The sequence below is a fragment of the Mirounga leonina genome, unplaced genomic scaffold (genome assembly GCF_011800145.1).
Source record: "Mirounga leonina isolate KUSES-001 unplaced genomic scaffold, KU_Mleo_1.0 Mir_173, whole genome shotgun sequence".
In the NCBI taxonomy this organism is placed as follows: domain Eukaryota; kingdom Metazoa; phylum Chordata; class Mammalia; order Carnivora; family Phocidae; genus Mirounga; species Mirounga leonina.
In genome coordinates, this window is record NW_023270447.1 from 68,358,318 (window position 1) to 68,378,576 (window position 20,259).

Consider the following 20,259-nt stretch of genomic DNA (forward strand, 5'->3'; position numbering starts at 1 on the left):
CCTGACATGTGAGCTGCTTGTTTATTTCTTCCCCTGGAATGAGAGAAGGAAACTCTTTTCCTTGTTCCTTCCCCCCAGGAAACGCTGCCTAGAACAAATCATCCTTTAGGGGGACATGGGCCTGCACCCCGCCCCCTTGCCTCACTTTTCTGACCTCACTCTCAGGCCACCAGGCCACCTGCTGACCACTCCTCCCCCGTGTCACTGTCCTCCTGTGCCCTCAGTGTCTCTGGCGGGGCCCAGGCTCTCTCCCACTTCCCAGACAGCTCCTTCCTCAGCCTCTTGCTCACGCTTTTCCCCTCCCTGCCCCTCTGCAGACAGCCAGAGACCAGGCGTGCACCCTCGGCTCTTCGGCTCCCAGTCGGTGCCTCGCACCCGCTGACTGATGAGACCTTGCAGCCACACCCCCTCCCCAGCACGGCCAGTTCTGGCTCCTGCAGTCTGGCCTCCCTTGGGCCCAGCGTCATGGTACGGAATGGGAGGTTGCTGGGTGCAGGTCGTCTGTCTTGATTCCGCTGCTGTCTTGTATAGTCTCACCCCCAAGGGAGGTGAGACCCTCCACTCCAGACCCTACAGTCACCTCCAGGCTGCACCCTGTCTCGCGTCCTACTTCCTCCCCTCCAGCCCATCCATGCACTCCAGTGTGCACAGATCTGCACTGGGCCCCAGGCCTACCAGTCAGAGCCTTTAATATCCAAGCCCAACCTCCCTTTCTAATCCTATTTTCCACCTTTTTCAGGGATAAATCGAAAACTTCAAGCATACACCTTTGTTCCCCAGGCCTTAAGCCTGCCCCACACTTCCCCTCTAGGGCTGGACCCTCCTCCAACTGTGCTCCCTGGAACCTCCCCCACCCTGCAGGCCACCCAGCAGGGGTGCTCCCTCTGTCCTTGGGCCACTTGGACGGTCCTCACTTTCTGCCAGCACGAGGTTGCGCCCACATCTCATCCACTCTCAGCCTCTGAAGGGAGGAACCGTGTCCTAGTCATCTGTGGGTCCCCCGCAGGCTACATTCATATTAACCACATGATTTAACACAGCTTTCCAGGGTGGGTTGGATGAAATGCACCCTGATATGCTGTACAAGAAAAGGGAAGAAAAGAGGGGGAAGGAGGAAAGGAGGAAGGAAGGGGAGAAGGAAGGAAAGGAAAAGAGAAAAAAAGGAAAGAAAAGGGGTTGTGGATTTCAGGTTCAAGTAACACTATCGACCACCCCCGTGAACGTTTTCTATGCACCTTAAGAAATTAAATGATCTGAGAATTCCAACAGTTAAGAAACCTGTTTATCTTTGTTTCTCACAGCTTTTCCTGAACAGATCCAACTCTGGAAACCTCTTTCTAACATGTAATCCTTTTACAAGGCATTCAGGGGAAACACTGACTGAAAGGATGAGAGTTTGGGGACACCCAGGTGACGTCACACTGAAGGTCGGTGGCGGGGGGCTGGACAGGAAGGGAATCCATGTCAGGCTGGGGAATTTGTCCCTCATCTTATCAGCTGAGTTTCTCCAGCTGGGGCACACGTTCCCCCGGGGTGTGTGGAGACTCAGATCGTCAGGAGGGACGCGGCGCCGCCTGCCTCTCCGAGCAGGAATGTGAGCTGAAGATTGGGTGGGTGGGAATGAGCGGCCGTGTGTTGTTCTTTCGAGACAATGAACATTAATTTATGGCGGACCAGCATGTAAAATTTGTGTGGAATTTTCAGCTAAAATGTTGAGTTTGTGTTGGCTGCTTGCTGTGAAGTCCCTGTCCTCTGCTGTTTGGGGCCCTTTGGTGGAAAAGCGTGAGCAGCCATGATAAGCCGCGGAAGTCCCTTCCGTGGGGCCTGTTACAAAGTCAATGGGATGTTGGCGAGATTAGCCTGGGAAGGAGCTCAGGCTGCAGTAACTGGGGGGAGAGAGCTCTAAGAAGATTACCTGGCCGTGTCCTGTTGTAAAGCAAGCAAACGGGTAAAGGCAGATGCGTCATGCTCCGCCACCTGCCACCTGCTAAAGACAGTGTACCTGTCGCCCACTGCCAACTGGGCAGCTACATTTCTGCATCCAGGCTGTGGGGCCCCAGCCCCATCATGGGCCTACAACAGCGGCCCAGCAAACCCTGGACCAGCCTCACCTCCATACCAGGTCCATCCAGGACCCACATAGCCCCCCGACAGGCACAGGGCCCCTCCCTCCCTTCAGCCACGGAGCATATGTACCAAGAACATGCCAGCGAGGCTCTCCCAGCATGCCCCCTCCCCTCCCCAGCAGCTTTCTGGATACAGACTGGACTTCCTGTGTGGGTTGAGGACTCACCCGTACGCCTGGGGGACCAGGTACTGTGACGCATCTCCTGCCATGGGGGAAGGGTCTCGGGGGTTGGTGGACAGCTTTGGAGGTGTCCTCTGAGGGTACGGATAGTTGGGCTGGACGAAGGGGATGTAGCTCAGCAGGGGCGTGTAGGAAGAGCGGAAAATCTGCTGTCCCATCTGCTGTGGATTGCACGGCGTCACCTGCAGGTCAGAGATAAGAGAGGGACTGGGTCCAGCAGAGCCCACTGCTTCCAAACCCTACAGTTCCTGGCTCTAAGTCCAACCCCAGCAACCCCCCTCAGGCCCTGTGCCCCTCAGTTACTGTGGGTGTATAGACGGCACCGTGTTGGGTTGGCAAAAGCCCAGGGCTCAGCTTCTGTATCTGACTGGCAAGATACTTAGTTTATCTGAGCCTCGGTTTCCTCATCTGTAGAATGGGCAAACACTCCCTTCACTGTATGGAGACTGAGTCAGTTGATAAAAGCAAAGGAACTGGTGCATAACAAATAGCAAATAACTTTTATTTGCATTCCCGGCCCTGCCTCCCTACTTCTTCCTCCGTCAATAACCATCCCAAAAGCCCTTGTTCATTTTTAAGTCTTTTACTACCTCAAAAAAAAAAAAAAAAAAAAAAGCTGTTGAGATTTATACATCCCTGGCTTCTACCTCAGGATCTCAACAGACACCAAGTCCAAGACAGCCCGGCTCAGTGGAAATGCCGGCCCGGTGACGGGGCTGTCCTGTGTCTGCACCGCTCGCTGGGGCAGCTGCCAGCCCCCCGTGGCTATTGGCCGACCGCTTGAACAGTGACTGCTGTGAATGAGGAACTGAATTGTACATTGGACTTAATTTTAATTGATTTAAATGTAAGAAGCCACACGGGGCTGCTAGTGGTTACAATACTGTACAGTGTGAATCTAGGAGAAAGGGCAGGAAAGGGCAAAGAGATTCAGCTCAGGGAAAATCAGGAACTCACTGGGGTTTTGGACACTACCCAGATCTGACTCCCGCTAAGAACCTGGGGTCCCGCTATCTGGCCCTTGACCGACCAAGGATCCCGTCTGTCTTATCTACTGATATCTTCTCAGCCCTAAGACAGAGCCTGGCACATAGTAGCTGCTCAATAAACATATGCCAAATGAATGAATGCAAGGAAGAAAGAGAGAGGAAGAGGAGAGAAGAAAAAAGAGGCCACTAAGTGTCTTCTTGAATACCCAAACTGATGGGGAGCTCATTACATTTCAGGCACTGTATTCTACCACTGACAGCTCCAACTGTCAGAAAACCCTCTCTTGCATGGAGCTGACATCCATCCTCCTGGATGCTGATGGGAGTTTCCGTCAAAACTGGGGAAACTTCTGGGCTTCCTCTTTAAAAGCAAGAGTCTGGGGTCTGAGGCGTGCAGGGATTCAGCACACTGACAACCCTCTCTCACCCTGCGTGTCCTTATCTAATTAAAAAAAAAAATCACAAAAGCTAGGGCTTATTGAGAGCTTAGGGCAGGCCAGGCTCTTCCTATGGATTCTCTCATTTAAACTCCAAACAGCTTGTGAGGTAGGACCACTACTCTTCCCATTCTAGAGATGAGGAAATGAGGTTCAGAGAAGTTAACCTTGCACAGTAAGTGCTCCAAGTGTCTGAATTGCAGTCGGAACCCCCAAGGCTTGGTGCCTGTGCCCCTTTATGGCACCTCTATACCTGTTCCCTCGAGAAGCCCGAGCCCCTTCCTCCGGACCCTCCCCATGTCTCCTCCAGGGGAAAGGAAGGACCTGGTGATGCTGGACATGGGCCCCCAGACCCCATGATGACAAGCTAAAGGTCCAAAAGAGCCAACAGCTCACAGAGAGAACCCAGGAAGGCACCTCCCTCCAGGACAGAGGCAGAAAGAGGAGAAAATCCCCCTGGTTTTCTTGGAGGTAGGGGGCCGGCAGAGGCCCGGCCCTGGGAGGGGACTGACAGGAAAGAGGAGATGCAGGTCCTGGAGCTCATGCAAGCCTTCTTTAGGGATGTGTCCCTAACTACGTGTAAATGATAAACACCATAAAACAGCTGTGTATGCTGCTCGGGAACCACCTCCAGCATATACTTTGCTGACAAAAGTAATGATAGATCAGTGTGCCCAGAAAGCCACATATGTATAAAATGTTTGTATAAATAGGTGCCGCTGGAAAGAGACTGCAGGAACCAGCAACAGCGACCGCCTCTGAGATTTTTTTATTTTGTACCATGTTCTATTACTTTTTCAGATACACACACATACATGAGGTGGTCTCAACATGCTGCCTCTGGGGCTAGATGGACGTATTGCTCTTTGTGGGGTGGGGGTGACTGGTGGAGATCCCATGAGCCAGACTCTCTCTCATCTCTATTCTTCTTGAGGATGCAGAGCCCCTACTGCTGGAAAAGCAGCTCTGGCCCATGTAATAAAGTAGCCTATATCTATGGGCTCTTCTCTACCCTCTGGAACATTCCAACATACTTCAGGTCAGAGGTACAGTTTGCTCCCTGGGGGTGGGGGGCGGGGCAGAAAAGAGGCCAAGGAGTGTGAGTCTGAGTGTGGGGTCTGTCCATCTGTGTGTGAGCGGGGCAAGACCAGCCTGGGGACGCAGTGCGGTGTCAGTCTCTCCCCTCACACCTCCACGTCTGCCCCAAGACTTTCAATATCTCTGGATACACATGTGTGTGCAGCTTAGCGGCATGCATATACCTACATCTTCCCTTGTGTCTCTGTGAGTGCGTATCTGCCTCTGCTGCTTTATTTTGTGTGTAAGAGGCAGTAAGCCATGGTCATTGGCAGCATGGACTCTGAAGCTAGGCTGCCCAAGGTCAGACCCCAATTCTGCCATCGTGTAGCCTTCAAGCAGATGCCCACTCCTGGCCTACCCATGGAAGTGGGGGGTGCCAGATCTGGCACACGAACAAACAAAAAGACCTCCAGTTAGGTTTGAACTTCAGGTAAACAGCAAATCGTTTTTTAATATAACTAGGGCCCATGCAATATTTGGGACTTCCTTATACCAAGACTTTATTCACCACCTACCTGAAGTCTAACTGGATGTCTTACATTTTAACTGACAAACTGACACGGAAGGAGATGACTCCCCAGCCCCACCGATGCCAGGCAAAACCACGTGATTTTCCTTGGCCAGTGGGAGACAGATGCACACTGCCATGTGCTGACTCCAAGCTGAGGTTCTCAGAAGCAGTTGGCGTTTCTGCTCACCCTTCCCGCACTCCCGTCATCCACCGCGGCAGGAGCAAAAGCTACTGCATCGTCAACATGGTCCCCAAAGGGAGACACATGAAGCAGGCTTGAACCCAATCCCAGACCAGCTCCACCAACCCCCATAGACTTGTGAAGGAAAACTCAGTATTGTTGAAAATCTCTAAGATATTGAGGCTGTCTGTTGCCACAGCAAAAGCTAACTTTCGCACGTTATTGAATCTCTCTGTGCCTCAGTTTCTTCATCTCTAACCTATTCCACAGGGTGGCCGTGAAGTTCATGCAGGTAAAGCCCTTAGAGAGGGGCTGCGACGCAGCGAGGGCCATGGAGGTGCCAGCATTTAGCACCTGGGGACACGGGTTTCTTTCCATGTGCATATTGGCCTTCGTGTCTGTTCTCTGGGGCCAAGGGCGGGCCAGAAAGTCTGGCCAGTGACCTGCTGGACCAGGACGAGGAAGCCGATGTCCTTCTGACCTGAAGGCCTTCGTGGAGCTGGGACCGAGGGGAGGAGGTTGTCTGCTCACCTGGCGGGAGTAACAGCCCAGCTGGGGGGGCACGGGCTGCTGGTAGGGCATCCTGGCTGTGCGCTGTGGGTACAGGCCCTGCGGGGAGAAGGGACAGGCTCAGCACGGCGGGGCAAAGGGCTCCCTGCCAGAGAGCAGCAGCTGCTCCGCCCAGCTTCCCGCTCACAACGCCTGGATTGCCAGCCTGCCCGAGGCCGGCCCACCACGCTGCTGGCCAGACCCACCCGTTGCCTGGGCAGCCACCAGGTCGAGCAAGCGCAACTCACGCTGCACAGGAAGCCCCTGCTGAGCAGGATTCATAGCCTTTCCAGGGAGCATTTCAGGTAAAACCTTGGGGGACCTGATTGCCTCTTGAATCCCAGGTCTGCCCCCTTGGTGGCTGTGTGACCTTGGGAAAGTCGCTTCACTTCTCTGAGCCTCTTTTCCCTTGTCTATAAAATTATGTGTGTTGAAACGTGAAGGTCGGTGAAGGTAGCCAAATTATCTTTGTTGCTATCTATACCCTTTTCTTAAGTGCCTTTCCCCAAACTCCATTCGTGCCCAAGACCTGAGGTATCGATGTGCCTGTGTGTGTGCGCGTGTGTTGGTTTGCATCCATGTTTATTTAAGCACATCAACACGTGTGCTTCCATTTGTGTCCTCAGCTGTGTGTTTCGGGGAATTCGTTTGGGTCTCTGCTGCCGTGTGTCTATGTGCCCACACATACACCTGTGTCTGCACCTTATGATGAGGACTGGCAGGAAGATAAATGAGTTAGTGCGTCTAAAGGGCTTAGAACAGAGCCCAGCACGTAGTAAGGGTTCTGCGAACGTTAGCTATTTGCAGCGTCTCACTGCTCCCCCACCTTGAAGAGGTGATCAGGCACTTCAGCCAAATGGGAAGCAGAACCTTTATTCAGAACTCTGTCTGGGGCGGCCTTGGGCGCCCATGTGTACACACACACGCACACACACACAACCAGCTTCTGGGGCTGGGGTCAGATCATAGCCCCTCCGGGCTCAGACTGCCTCTACCTGCCAATTCAGAATTATCTCCTAAGACACAGCTCAGAGCACCCCTCAGACCAGTATGTCTTTCCAGAAGATTCCAAACCCCGAGATGGTGCCCCCATTCTGGACTCAGCCTGTGCCAGTGATCAAAGTGTTGATGGCTGACACTGTGCCCTTGATGACTTCCTCAGCGCCCATGGGCTCCTCATCAAAGGCTGCAGAATCCGTGATATGGGGCCCCACCTACCATGTCCCCAAGTGTATGCATCCTCTAGAACCTCCCCTGGCTCTCTGCTCCCAGGCGACTGACAGAGACTGCGGTCAGGCCGCTCCCACTTCCACCAGCCCCTTCACTTGCAACCGGAGCACCTGCTCCCCTTTTCTCCAAGCCCTGCAGCCCTGGGGCAACCCCACTCACCACCATGACCATGGCCTGGTCTCTGCGCCCCCCGCCATGGCCTGAACCTGAACAGAGCAGTCAGACAGACGGGGCCCCCCTGGCTGGCCCAGCGCATGGCGAGCTCCGAGGCCAGGTTCTGCGTGCCCGTCTCCCTCCCCATCAGCCTGGGCTCTGCGGTGCACGGCCAGCTCCCCCAGGCCACCGTCCTCCCACGCCTGGGCTGGGCTGCCCCTGGGGCCTGTGGAAGACAAACAGCCGCCTGTCCCTGCTCCATCCTGGACGGATTTTCAGGAGACAGGACCACATGCATCAGTATGAATAGTACACTCGCCAACTTTGAGGACATTCCTAGTTGTTCAAATTGCAATTCTGCAATTCTGTAAAATCACAAACAAGGGTAAATAAACATTCATTCTTCTTTGCTTGAGGTCACGGCCCCTTTCTACCTTCCCTCCTAAACTGGGAACAGAGTTCCTTTATGCCAAGCAGCCCAGGAGCCTCCAGATCTCCTGGGTGCTGCAGACTTAGTTTTCCATGGCTCTGCATGGCTCCACAGTGGAGCTCTGAGTAAATTGGATTTGGGACCTCATCTTTATTCCTAACGCCACGCAAGGAAAGACTAGGATAGACCATTCCCTGTTTCTCCTCTCTGTCTCCTCAAGGTCTGTGCAGCTCCCTGACCCTGTTTCCTAGGAAGATCAGGGCTGAATAATAATAAAAACCAACATCTATATCGTACTTAAGACTTTTCAAATCCCTTTCTCACCCATAGACTCAATTAACCTTACAACCGAGTCAAGTACAGGCTGCGCCGCTGCTGCTAATTATTATGAGCCCATTTCACGAGTGAGGGAAGGAGGGCTCAGAGCCTTTAGCTAACTTTAGCTTGTCCAGAGCCACACAGCTTTAAGCAGCAGATTTCTTTAAACGCAAGTCTGCCAATTCCAAAACCTGCATTCTTTTTATTACGTCAGGCCCCTTGATGAGCCGTCTCAAAGCTGGATGGCATTATGAAATCATGAGAAGTTTCGAGAAGGTGAATTGCCCTGTTCTCCATCGCTCCCTGGGAGGGTCAGTTTCTCCAGCAGAGGCCAGGAAGCCTTAGAGGCAGCCGTGTGCAGCAAACACCAGCATCTCTGAAAACAAAGGACCTTCGTGCTCAGATAATATGGTCGAATTTCACTCCCTCCAAAAAGTCAAGCCAGAAGCAGCTGACATAGCAAGGAGCTATTATCTTTCCGCTCTTTATAACGCAAGCCAGTAAGCACCCACTTTATACACTGAGCTCCAAGTGCACTTAGAGTGAATCGGTTTACACTGCATAAAATTATGCGGCTGCTTCCCTTTCAGAGGTGGGGTGCACAAAGTGCAGGTCTCCGATCTGTGCCTGACGTGTGCTGGACTCTGAGCATCTCAGTCATCTTTGAATGCCCTCGCCTGGCCGACACTCGGCCTGTGGTTAGGGTGGAGCAAAGGTTTTTAAATTACTTAAATGAACGAGTAAACACATAAATAAAAATGAACACGTCGGTGAGTAGGTGAATAAAGGACTGAATAATGAAGGAGCAAACACAAAAACGCCAGGGTGAGGAGTACTAGAGAAGAGGTTGGTGAATGGATAAGGGCGAGAGCAGGGCACTTCGCTCAAGACCTGGGTAAGGACGAGACAGATACGGGGCTGATGCATGCTGGCCTCCCCCTCCCTCATGCTTCCTGACAGCCCCAGCCCAAGGCTCTCCATCCTGCAGGGGGAGGGGGTGGGCCCTTGTCCTCTTTAGCAAAAAAAAACAAACAAAAAGCCTTGAAAATAAAACATCAGAGAGAAAGACAGAGACTTTGCTAAACTCTGTGAGCTTCTGTTTAAGCTTCTGGGGCTAAGTCTGGTGGTCCAGCTCAGAGAGGCTCTGTGTGGTGTAGAGAAGATCCACCTTCTGCGCAGGGGACACCTAAGCCCTAAGGTTTGCCGCTCTGCTGTAAAGGAAGAAATGCACAGAGACCGGACAAGATGATTTGCAGGTGTATTGTCTTCTCCGTGTGCCTTCTCCATGCTTTGCTGGGCCAGCCGGGGGCAGCAGGCCCCCAAAGACCTGGGTGTACAAGTTGGTGTGTCTTGCCCATATACCTACGTGCCATTCTGGAGAGGAGCTGGGGCAGGGGATTCCAGAAACTCTCAATAGGCCTATGATGCTTAGCCAGAAGACTAAGCAATCTCAGATGCTGAGCACCTTTCCTGGAGAAACTGAGCACTACCTACAGGGACTGTTGAAATTGTTGAATTACACTAAGGTTTAAACCAGAGTGGACACTGATTTGATTTTTTTTTTTCCCTCCTTCTGCCCAGTGGGCGGCAGCTCTTAAGGGAGATTGACTTAAATAGACAAACTAAAGGAACTACATTTTCCTGCATAAATAAGTTCCGTGAGTAAAATTTCCAGCCCTGCTCCTCGTGCTGCACCATCCCTTCGTGTCTGGTCACTAATTCCCTTTAGGTTAAGAGCCCAAGATCTGGAATGTGCGCCAGGCCACCTGAGCTGGAACAAGCTGAGACTATTCAGATGTCGTTTAAATAAGGTGGCCATATAGTTTGGCATCCACACCAGGACACTTGAGAGTGAAAAGGGGGTGCTTTTAGTAATGTTGGGACAAGAGACCAAAACCGGGACTGTCCCAGGTACTCTAGGACACATGTCATCCAACTCTAAAGGAAGTCATAGCAGGTGGGTGGGAAACAAGGACTGTGCCCTCCTCCTCTGCTGGGAGCCCAAGCACTTCACCAGCCAACACTAGCAAAGCACATACACAGCACAGAGTGAGCTGGATTTTGGACAATGGAAAATTTAAGAGTGTGTGTGTGTGTGTGTGTGTACCAAGTAGTTGGTCTGATGTGGCCACGGTGAAGAAAATAACAAGTCTAAGGCCTCTTTGTGAATCAGGCTCCCTGCAAACCACCACTCCTCCGTGGCTGGAACCTGGGGAGCCAGGCCCGGGACCCACTCACTCACCTGGTACTGAGCGAAGGTGGAGTGATTTGCGAACACGGGCGGAGGCGGATAGTTCAGGTTGAGCCAGAGCGGCTGGTTCAGGGTGGCTGAGGTCAAGGCTGTAGCAAAGCGTGGGGTGAAAACATTCCCTGTGTACTTGAGGTGGCTCTTGTCGGCCGCCGTCACAGGTGGGTTAACTGTGAGTCACAGGAGAGGTAGAGCGTCTCAGTGATTGAGGAAGGAAGAGGCCAGCACACCCTCAGCACCATGACTACCCCGGGATTCATGTTCTCGGATGTCAGGTCCTTTAAGCTCCAAGAGGGCTCTTCAAAGTGGGGGTGACTTTCCAACTATAGGAAAACATCGTTAGCACACCTGGCCAATTTGGAAGAGGTGTGCATCCCGGCATGGTCTGGCTTAGAGTTCTTTCTCCATCATGCACTAGTGAAGGAGGTGGTTTAGCATGAGAAAACAATAAACCAGGATGCTAGGGCTATAGCTCAGCTATGTAGAAAACCAAATGCTTTTCAGTGCTTTACAAGAATCCAGTTCTATACCAACAATTGCTATGCCGTTGGAGTTCATTCTTACCAAATTATTAAGGCAGCCCCCTGAGGACATATACTTGGCGACACTGAGGACCCTACTCAGGTTGTTTTATTTATACTGGCAACATTTTTAAAAAAATCTTCAACATTATATAATTGACATGCTATGACCCCAAATTAGTCTGAATGAATGAGATCTGGTTGGGTTGTTCTAGGATATGAATCCCAGACTCTCTTCCTCTGGTAAATGTCCTGTGTTTCCAGAGTCAGAGATGGGACCTCAACTTCCCCTTAGGGGCATCTTTTTGGACAAAGGAGGTTTGGCTGAAACAATTGTAGGGACAGAAAGCAGGGACATGAATAATCTCAGTGTAGAAATAATCTGAAGCATGGATTTTTCTTTGGCTTGAGCAACTTGAGCGGATACGATGTATGCTGGCTTGGGGCTGGATTCAAACTGACCACTGCAATTCACCCATATTTCTCTAGCAGTTGTACTCCTGATAAGGGACGTGGGAGAGAGTCATTTCTCCCGTTTTATGAGTTTAAAAACTGACGCCCAGAGAAAGCCAGTGACTTGCCCATGGACGAGGCAGCCATTTGGTGGCAGAGCCATCATAGGCCTATTGAGAGTTTCTGGAATCCCTTCCTCTACAGACTCCCCCCGGGCAGGGTCAGCTTACGTTTCAGCTCCAGCCCGTCCACCTCCACTTTGCTGCGAAGCTTTAGCTGAGCGCTTGGGTTTTTGGCGGCCCCAAGAAACTCATAGAGCAGGTTCTTCTCGGCTGGCCACGCAGGCTTCTTGGCTGGTAGGGCCATGGACATGGAGCCCACTGGGTCACTGCACCCTTCCTCACCACACGTGTCCTTCCGGCTCTGGGGCCACTGACTGAGAAAGAGGCTCTCTCGACCCTTGGTCAGCTCCTTGGCACCAGAGTTCCATTCTACAGCAGGAGGGAAACTGAGTCAATGGTTTTGGGAAGCCACGTGCTGGATGCAAGGAGCACTGTCTGTGGACAAAGAAACAGGTCCTCCCTAGCACACACCTGGGGCTCAAACCACTCTGGGGTCTCCCTCCCAGCCAAGCCAGTCCTAGTCTTCTCCCTGACACCTTCACGGACCACTGCCCATTGCAGCCCTCCCCTCTCATGCATGCGTACATGGGTCCGTCCATCCATCCATCCATCCATCCATCCATCCATCCATCCATCCATCCTCCCTTCCTTCCATCCAGACTTCTTCCCTTCCAATTACCTTTCTTTTCTTCTCTCCCTTTCTTTCCTCCCTCCCCTTTTCCCTGCTTTCTTTCCTTTCTACCTTTTTTCTTTCCTCTCTCCCTCTTTTTGTTTCTCCCTTCCCTCTATCCATCCACAGCGCCAATCTTGGGATACAGAGCTGCTTTCAGCCCCGCCTCCCCGGCTCCACGGGGGAGGCTCGTGTTCCTATAGAACACGTGGCCTAGCTGAGGTCCGGCCCCTCACCGTGGACCCTACTCCGGCTTTGTTGCTCATGGGTGATCCAGCCCGTTTGTCAGCACCAGGCCCTGACCTGAGTACTGAGGACACTGATGAGTCAGAGCCAGACTCAGCCCTGCAGGAGCTCACAACAAGGAGGGAGAGAGAGACAGACCCAGAAATAGCTCCAGGGCAAGGCAGATGGGGACCGTGAGGTGACAGAGGGACACAGTGGGAGAAGAGGGTGGCTGAGACGGCTTCTATCGGAGAGGGTCAGAGGGTTTCCAGAAGGAAGTGGGCCTTCCGGGAGGCCTTCCACCCAGGAGTACGGGGAGATGGCACAGCAGATGCGGGCATCAGAGAGACAGGTGAGTGCATGTCCCCCCAGTGCGTGTGGTGGGGGCCAGGCCCGGGTCTCTCTGCAAACAGACGGAGTGGTCCCCTGGTGTGAGGACGCTGTCTGGACCATCCCAATACCCTCTACAGCAGTGATTTTTCACCTAGATTTCCCTTTGAGCAAAGGGACTCGTTCTTCAAACACAATTAACTATGGGCGAAATTGTATATATGTGGGTTTGTTTGTTTTTAAGGCAATGTCTGGTTGCAGCCACGCTCTTCACTCCTTTCCCAGCCTGGAGGCTTTGCAGGTCTCCACGGAGTTTGGCTGGGAAATCGTGCGGAATGCACAGCAAGCACCTCAGATCGTTCCCATAGCGGCTGGACCAGAGGACCTGTGCCTAGTGTCACCTGTTGGGAATGGATCTGATCCCTCCAGCATGTGCCCCCACTGCAGCCCTGTGGTCTTGTGGCTGAGTCTGGACAAGACTGGGCCTACCTTCCTAGCACCATCCCAGTGAAGGAAAGAGTGCTCTAGCCTGAGCCAATTTAGAAGAAAATGACATTTTTAGCAAAACATGTCCCTAGAGTCTCTTCCAAGAGTTTCTCTGGTTGCCAAGTTTAGCCCCCAGCCAGTGTGCTGAAATAACAGTACCCACTAATAATAGCCCTTTCCCCAGAGACCCAACACACCTGCAGTCTCTCACATACCTCCCGTTGCCTTGAACACGCCTGCCACTCACTCAACTTCAAAGCTCCCTCTTCCAACGTCTGTGTACACAGACAGACACACACACACACGTTCTTGCCTGTCGTTCCTCTGCCTCACTTAACATGTGCACGACGATGCACACAAGATGGATACACACAGACCCATACACACAGACAGACTCAGATGCACCCACACCCACATTTTCTCTAACGAACACACCCAGACCTATAAAATTTCCTTTCGCACACCTTTGCCCACACATCGATACACAGAGACAAACACACACAGTGGGGAGGGTGGGTGGGACAGGACCACCTCCAAGCCTGCAGCCCCATCCCTCAGAGAGCTCTCCAGGCGTCCTTCCTGGAGAAGGCGGTGGCAGGAAAGTCCCACCCTCCGGGCAGGGCTCAGCCCTCACAGACACAGCTCCCAAAAAGTGCACTGGGTCCCAGAGGCCTTCCCAGGACCCAGAGTCCAGGTTGCTGTCCCCAGCTCTGATTCCTCGGCCTTCCCACAATGTTCCAGAACACAGAACATGCACCTCTTTTATTAAGGAGATGGATTTGTGCCCTCCCAACACAGCATCTCAGTTATCCATCCATGCTCACAGCCTGGGGGTGATTTTTCTTTTGGTTGACGTATGATCAACTTTCCTAAAGACTGCTGACTGTAGGCAAATGCCTCTGCCTTGGAACCGTCCAGTCTGAGTGGCTGGATCAGAACAGGCACAACATGCAGAACCTGGAGGTGGGGTGAGGGGAACTTGGGAGGTGGCTGGGCTTTTGGGAAAGGGTAAGGACTCCTCAGTTAGCAGGTGGAAATGCACTGTTCTAAGGCTCAGGAGTCCCAGGGCACAAGTCCAGGCCAACAGTCTGAACGGCACATGGAGAGTTTGCACGTTCACCCCCAGGACCCGGAGGGAGGACCAGTCGTCGTGGTCAGAACCAATTCCTCCATCGGAAGTCAGATGACCCCAGCTGCTAATCATATTTCTCTCCTCCTATCCAGCTTAAAGCCCCCATGCTGCAGTTTCAGCTGGGGTAAATGCTTCCTTCAATGTGCTCTGGATACCTGGATTCAAAACATGAGCCAGTTACCACATGTGCCTATATCTCTTCTCAAAGTGCATTGGGATCCAGGCCACTGTGTTTACTTACATAAGCCGTGTCCCCATACATGGGCATCCAGCAGAGGGGGCCTGTAAGTGCTGAAAACAGCCTGCACTTGGGGACTGCACACATCAGAGAGACCACCTTGTCCTACTCTGCTAAAGATGCTGCATGCCCCTGCTGCAGCCCTGATTGGCTTTCTGGTAGGTTCCTCCCTGCAGGCCCACTCACTAGCCCTGCTCCCAACCACTTACCCATTAAGAGGTGCCCCTCCATGGCGGAGTCAGCCTCGGGCTTGCAGCAGATCTTGGCAAACACCGGGAGCTGCCTCTTCTGAGCAGGGAGCTCAGGGAGCTTGTCAGGGGGTGCGGGAGGCGGGGGCGGCAGCAGGAGGAAGGGGCCCAGCCCTGTGGGTTCCCTGGGTCCCAGGCCGCTGAACATGCTGTTCTGCAGGAAGTCCTTGATGACCCTCGTCTCCTCCAGCACCATCTTGTTGTCAGGAACCTTGGTTGCCTCTGTGGACTTCAGTGGGAACTGGGCCAGGAGCCTGTTGATTTCCGAGGTGGAGGCACCCAGGATGTGGCCCCCATCCTCTGTCCCCTTGACACTCTTGACCTTGGCAGCACGCAGAATGCCCGTGACTGTAGACATGACAGAGTCGCAGTCCTGCCGGCTGCTGATCACGGACACGGCCACCTTCGGCTCCAGAAGTGTGTCGGCGGCCATGATGGTGGTTCCGGGGTACTCACTGCTGTTTGCCACCGGAGGAGGGGCGAGGAAGCAGGGAGCCGGCTGTCTGGGCCCCTCGGGGGAAATGCCAGGTGCCTCCAGCTCCCCCGAGCTCTCTGTGACTAAGATGAGGTGCTCTTTGGTCAGGCTCAAGAACTCCTGCTCCACCAACAGGGAGATCTCATCTTTGTCACGGCTGAGCTCCAGAGCTCTGCAAACAGGTCAGAAAGAGGGGCTTTAGTGCCAGCTCACTTGGGGGGGCGGGGGAGGTTGGGGGCTCTGTGGCAGGCCCCAGGCCCCAGGGAGAGGGGACGGAGAGAACACATTTCCAGGTAGGGGAAACCTACTGCTTTCTCAGGAGATAAAATGGACAAACAGTGGATTCCCAAGATGTTTCTGTGCCAGGCCAGCAGGACTAGCACCAAGAGCACAGGTCTGGGAATTGGGAATCGGGGTCCTCTCCAGATATTCCATCTTGCTGAATGAGCTGAGCCTCAATTTCAGTCCATCCCTCCCTGTTTTGTTGTGCCCAGGACCTAACGCAATGAAAGACCAGCCACACTGGGGCCGGGAGTGAGTCAACACCTCTGAGCATGCAGGCCAGAGTGCTGGGGCTGAGCCCTGGGACTAGAGAGCTGGACTCATGCCCTGGCTCCCTCACTTCCCCACTGTGACCCTGGGCAGGTTGCTCAGCATCTCTGTGCCTTGTCTCCTCATCTGGTCAACAAGAATAACAGACATGTGCAAAGCACTTTGGACAGGGCCTGGCACAGTTGGTAAGGGTGATCCAAGGTGTGATAGCCTGGCTGGATCCTGGAGTCCACATTGTGGCCCCGTGGGTGGATACCTGTGTTTCCCCCCTGGTTGGCACGGCCCTCTGACCAGATCATGGCCTCTGGACTGAACCCCACTTCCTGGGAGCAGGAGCAGCTCCTTGGGGACTGCCCTGATTCTCAAGCATCTCCCTGTACCCACACACTGGCCTCTACCTGCACCTCCAATCCTGGGCCCCATCTGGATGCCTGATGGTCAACACCAGCCCGATGGGGCCGACTGGGACCACAGACTCTAGGCTGCTGCTTGCTGGCTCTTTCCAGGTATGGGAGAGGATGATATTCCTGCCGGCCTGGCGTCCTTGGCAAGGGGGCACCTTCCTCCCTGGCACCACCAGAAGGACCGTGGCGACCTAGCTTAAAATCATCTGCTCTCTGTATTTGATGGGCTCCCATAAAAAGTGGATGAGGTGGTCTACAAAGAGCATTCTGGAAACTGCTCAATGCCCCTGGGGGAGGGTGGTGAAGACAATGAAGAAGGGGCAGGAGGAAGATGAAAAGTGCCCACGAGTGGTGTTTCCCATGGGGGAGGCCTGGTGCACACTCCTACTCTGACAGGTCCTCCCCAGGGCTCAGTGAGTCCCTCGAGCAGGGACCATGAATCCTGCCAGTAGGGATGTGCCTTCCTCGTAATGCTCTTTGTGTTTGAGCTCATACAGCCTCATGCGTACGCAGGAGCAAATGCACACACTTGTGGGTGTGTTTGATGCACATACCCGTGCAGGCACAAAACGACTCATGCATCACCACCCCCACACGCTGAGCCAGAGAAAAAGTCACTGTATTGGACAACCACTCAGAACGGGCACAGGCGACAGTCCCCGGGGCTTCCAGCTGTGCCAGGCATTACCCCCTTAGTTGCTGGGTCCTCGTGAGGCCCAGAGGGTCCTGGGAAAGAAGGTGGGTGGCCAGGGCCCTTGGGAAACACAGGGAAGAGCATGTCACTACTCTACCAACTGAGCCGGCATGCCTCCTGGTCACCAGCCCCACAGGTGGCCTCAGCAGACTTAGAAGCAGAGAGGGGCCAGGAGAAAGCAGACTCCAGCCAAGCAGACCAGGGTCTCCATCAGGCACTACTGCCTATTTCATGTCAGACCCTGGAACCTCAGGGCCTCCCCTGTTGCTTGGGCATGACACCTGAACCACGGGTGTGACACCGGGGTGAGAATGTGGGGAGGTGATCTGGGTGCGAGCTCGGCATGTGTCGGCTGGGAGCTCTGGAGGGTGGCATAGCTGCAGAGAGATGGGACCATCTTCCACTCTGGCTTTCTCATTCCTTCCATTCTCTCCTCTCCCCCTTCCCCTTCCTCCCTGCCCTCTCCCGTTCCCTTCCTTTCCTCCATCCCATGTCTAGACTTCAGCTATAAATAGGACCCACTCTCACGGCTGTGTCCCTGAGAACAATCAGAATAAAGAGACCCCCCTTCTTCCTCTTCATCATCATCCTCAAAGGGAACAGGTGAATCTCGAGTTACAGAAACCAGACATTTGAAGGATGAGTTTTTGACTCACCCTTCTACAAAAAAAAAAAAAACACAAAACTTGCAAAGCAAGCTATACACCAATAGATTTTTTTTTAGAAAGACCTACTACAATTATATCAATTTTAAAACATTGTGATAATGGTATTGCGGTTTATACTGAACAAAAAAAAATGAGTCCTTATCTCTTAGAGGTAGATAAAATTATGTCTAAGATATTCTTTAAACTTAATCCAGCAGAGGTGGAAGGAAGATGGGGGCATAAATGAAACAAGATGGCCATGCGTTGACCATCACTAAAACTGTGTCGTATGTGGGTTCATCACGTACTATTGGCTCTACTTTTGGCTGGGTGTGTGTGTTTTTAAATAAAAATGTTACACAATAGATGCACATAGGAAAAGTCTCACCACTTGAATCGTCTCAAGTACAAACTCCGAGGAGAAATCAAAGCAGATTCTAAAAGACCCTCAGGACCCTGGGGTCCCTGTATCAAAAACCACCCACAGATGGTCCCTTCTCAGCACCTGAGAGGACCCACCTGCCCCTCCCCAACCTCGGACACAGGCAGAAGCTGAGGATGAACCCCTGTCCTTTTTATTTTTTTTCATTATGTTCAGTTAGCCAACATATAGTACATCATAAGTTCTTGTAGAGCTCAATGATTCATTAGTTGCATATAGTACCCAGTGCTCATCAGATCACGTGCCCTCCTTAATACCCATCACCCAGTCACCCCACCCCTCACCCTCCTCCCTCTATAACCCTCAGTTTGTTTCCCAGAGTCCAGAGTCTCTCATGGTTTGTCTCCCTCTCTGATTTCTTCCCATTCAGTTTTCCCTCCCTTCCCCTATGGTCCTCTGTTCTATTCCTTGTATTCCACATATGAGTGAAACCATATGATAATTGTCTTTCTCTGCTTGACTTATTTCACTTAGCATAATCCCCTACAGTTCCATCCATGTCAATGCAAATGGTGGGTATTCATCCTTTCTGATGGCTGAGTAATATTCCATTGTATATATGGCCCACATCACCTTTATCCATTCGTCTGTTGAAGGGCATCTCGTGAACCCCTGTTCTTACTCCTCTGGCACATTACAGCAGTCGGGGCCTCTTAGGAAGCTGGCATCCCTGCAGGGGCAGCGCAGTGCCAAGAATGCAGGGCCCACTCTGGCTGTGGGCCCTCTGTGTACCCCTGAAAGGCTGTCCCCAGGCCCCCAGCCCTCCCTCGGGCCAGCCTCCACAAACTCCTATTTCCCTTGCATCAGTCACAAACCCACTACAGGCCAGACAGGAAGCCAGGCATCCCTATACATGCTTGAATTTCATCCTCTCCACACTCCTGGGCAATAGACAGCATCATCCCCACTTTACAGATGGGGAAAAATGAGCCTGAAAGAGGCCAAGGACCTTGTCACCTAGAAAGTGTGGGGATGTGGGTGGGTTCGGCTGCCTTCACGACCTCCTCCTACCCCACCCGGCTTCCTTTCCAGGGATAGCTATCCAGCAAGGGCCCCCTGCCCCACAGCTGAGCTCTGTTCCCCAACCCGAGTGCAGTCGGGGCTATTGCTGGTTTCATTCCGTCTCTCCAGCCTGTGGAGGATCATCACGGTGAATCCTGAGTCTGTCATCCGTGGCATTAGCTGTCCCTGACAGCTCCATGTCAGCTGCATGTCTGACGAGCATGTCTCCTGGGTCTTCTGCCAATTTATGGATAGAAATGTTGAAGGGAACGAGTCCAGGGCCGAGCCTTGGAGACACTGCCGGAGACCCTCCCCACAGCCTGACAGTAATCCTGGATCAACACTTCGGGGGAATAAATCAATCCCATCACTATCATCCCATCTCCTCTTCTCCAAGACAGCCTTATTCAAACACCTCACTGCAATCAAGATTCATCACACAGTTACAAGTCCCTGATCAAGGGTGTCCCTACCTGCCCCCCAATCCCCCAAGAAAACAAGATTTGTTTGTTCTTGTTTGTTCTAGAAAACTGTATGCCTGCAGAGTTAGGATGTTCTCAGAACTCAGATCAATCCATTTCTCTGCTTAAACCCTCATGTGGACTCTCATTACATATAGGATAAAATTTATACTCCTTCCTGACCTTCAGGGCAGTATACAAAGTGGCCCATTCACCCCCTCCTGCTTTAACTCCTCCTTCATCCAAGCCACTCTGGCCTTAAAAATATTCCTTGACATGCCAAGTTCACTCCAGCCCCAGGGCCTTTGCATTTCCTGTGGAATGCTAGATCATGCCCTGATGCTTCTTCTCATCATTCAGGCCTCTGTTCATGTTTCCTACTCCCCAAGTAGCCTTTCCTGCCCATTTTTAAAGTGCCCCCCCAGTAGGCACTCTCTGCTCCATCAGTCTGTGTATTTTCTTCATTGTATCAACCACCATCCACAGCATCTTTTTTATGTCTTTACTCCCCACAAAAACATAACCTTCCTGAGGGCAGGGACAGTATCTTGTTCAGCACAGAGCCCCAGGGTCTAGAGCAGTGCCTGGCATCTGACTCCAGCTCAGGGAGAATTTGTTGAATCAATGACGAAACTAGCTCATGAACTTATCTTTACCCTTGTCCATCTCTTGGAGCTCTTGACATCAAGAGCTCTGTTGCCGAAGACTGCCCAACTCCTTCCA

General features: G+C 52.6%; 1 protein-coding gene across 1 annotated transcript in view; it reads right to left on the reverse strand.

The window, feature by feature from the left end:
* The window catches only part of CUNH1orf94 (chromosome unknown C1orf94 homolog), a 39,890-nt gene that overhangs the window by 3,670 nt on the left and 15,961 nt on the right, over window positions 1-20,259 (reverse strand). The window contains exons 2-6 of the mRNA XM_035020194.1: window positions 14,821-15,506; window positions 11,639-11,899; window positions 10,429-10,604; window positions 6,038-6,115; window positions 2,294-2,490 (exon numbers count right to left, since the gene is read on the reverse strand). Coding sequence (XP_034876085.1) covers window positions 2,294-2,490; window positions 6,038-6,115; window positions 10,429-10,604; window positions 11,639-11,899; window positions 14,821-15,506 — 1,398 coding nt within the window. The remainder of the gene's footprint in view (window positions 1-2,293; window positions 2,491-6,037; window positions 6,116-10,428; window positions 10,605-11,638; window positions 11,900-14,820; window positions 15,507-20,259) is intronic.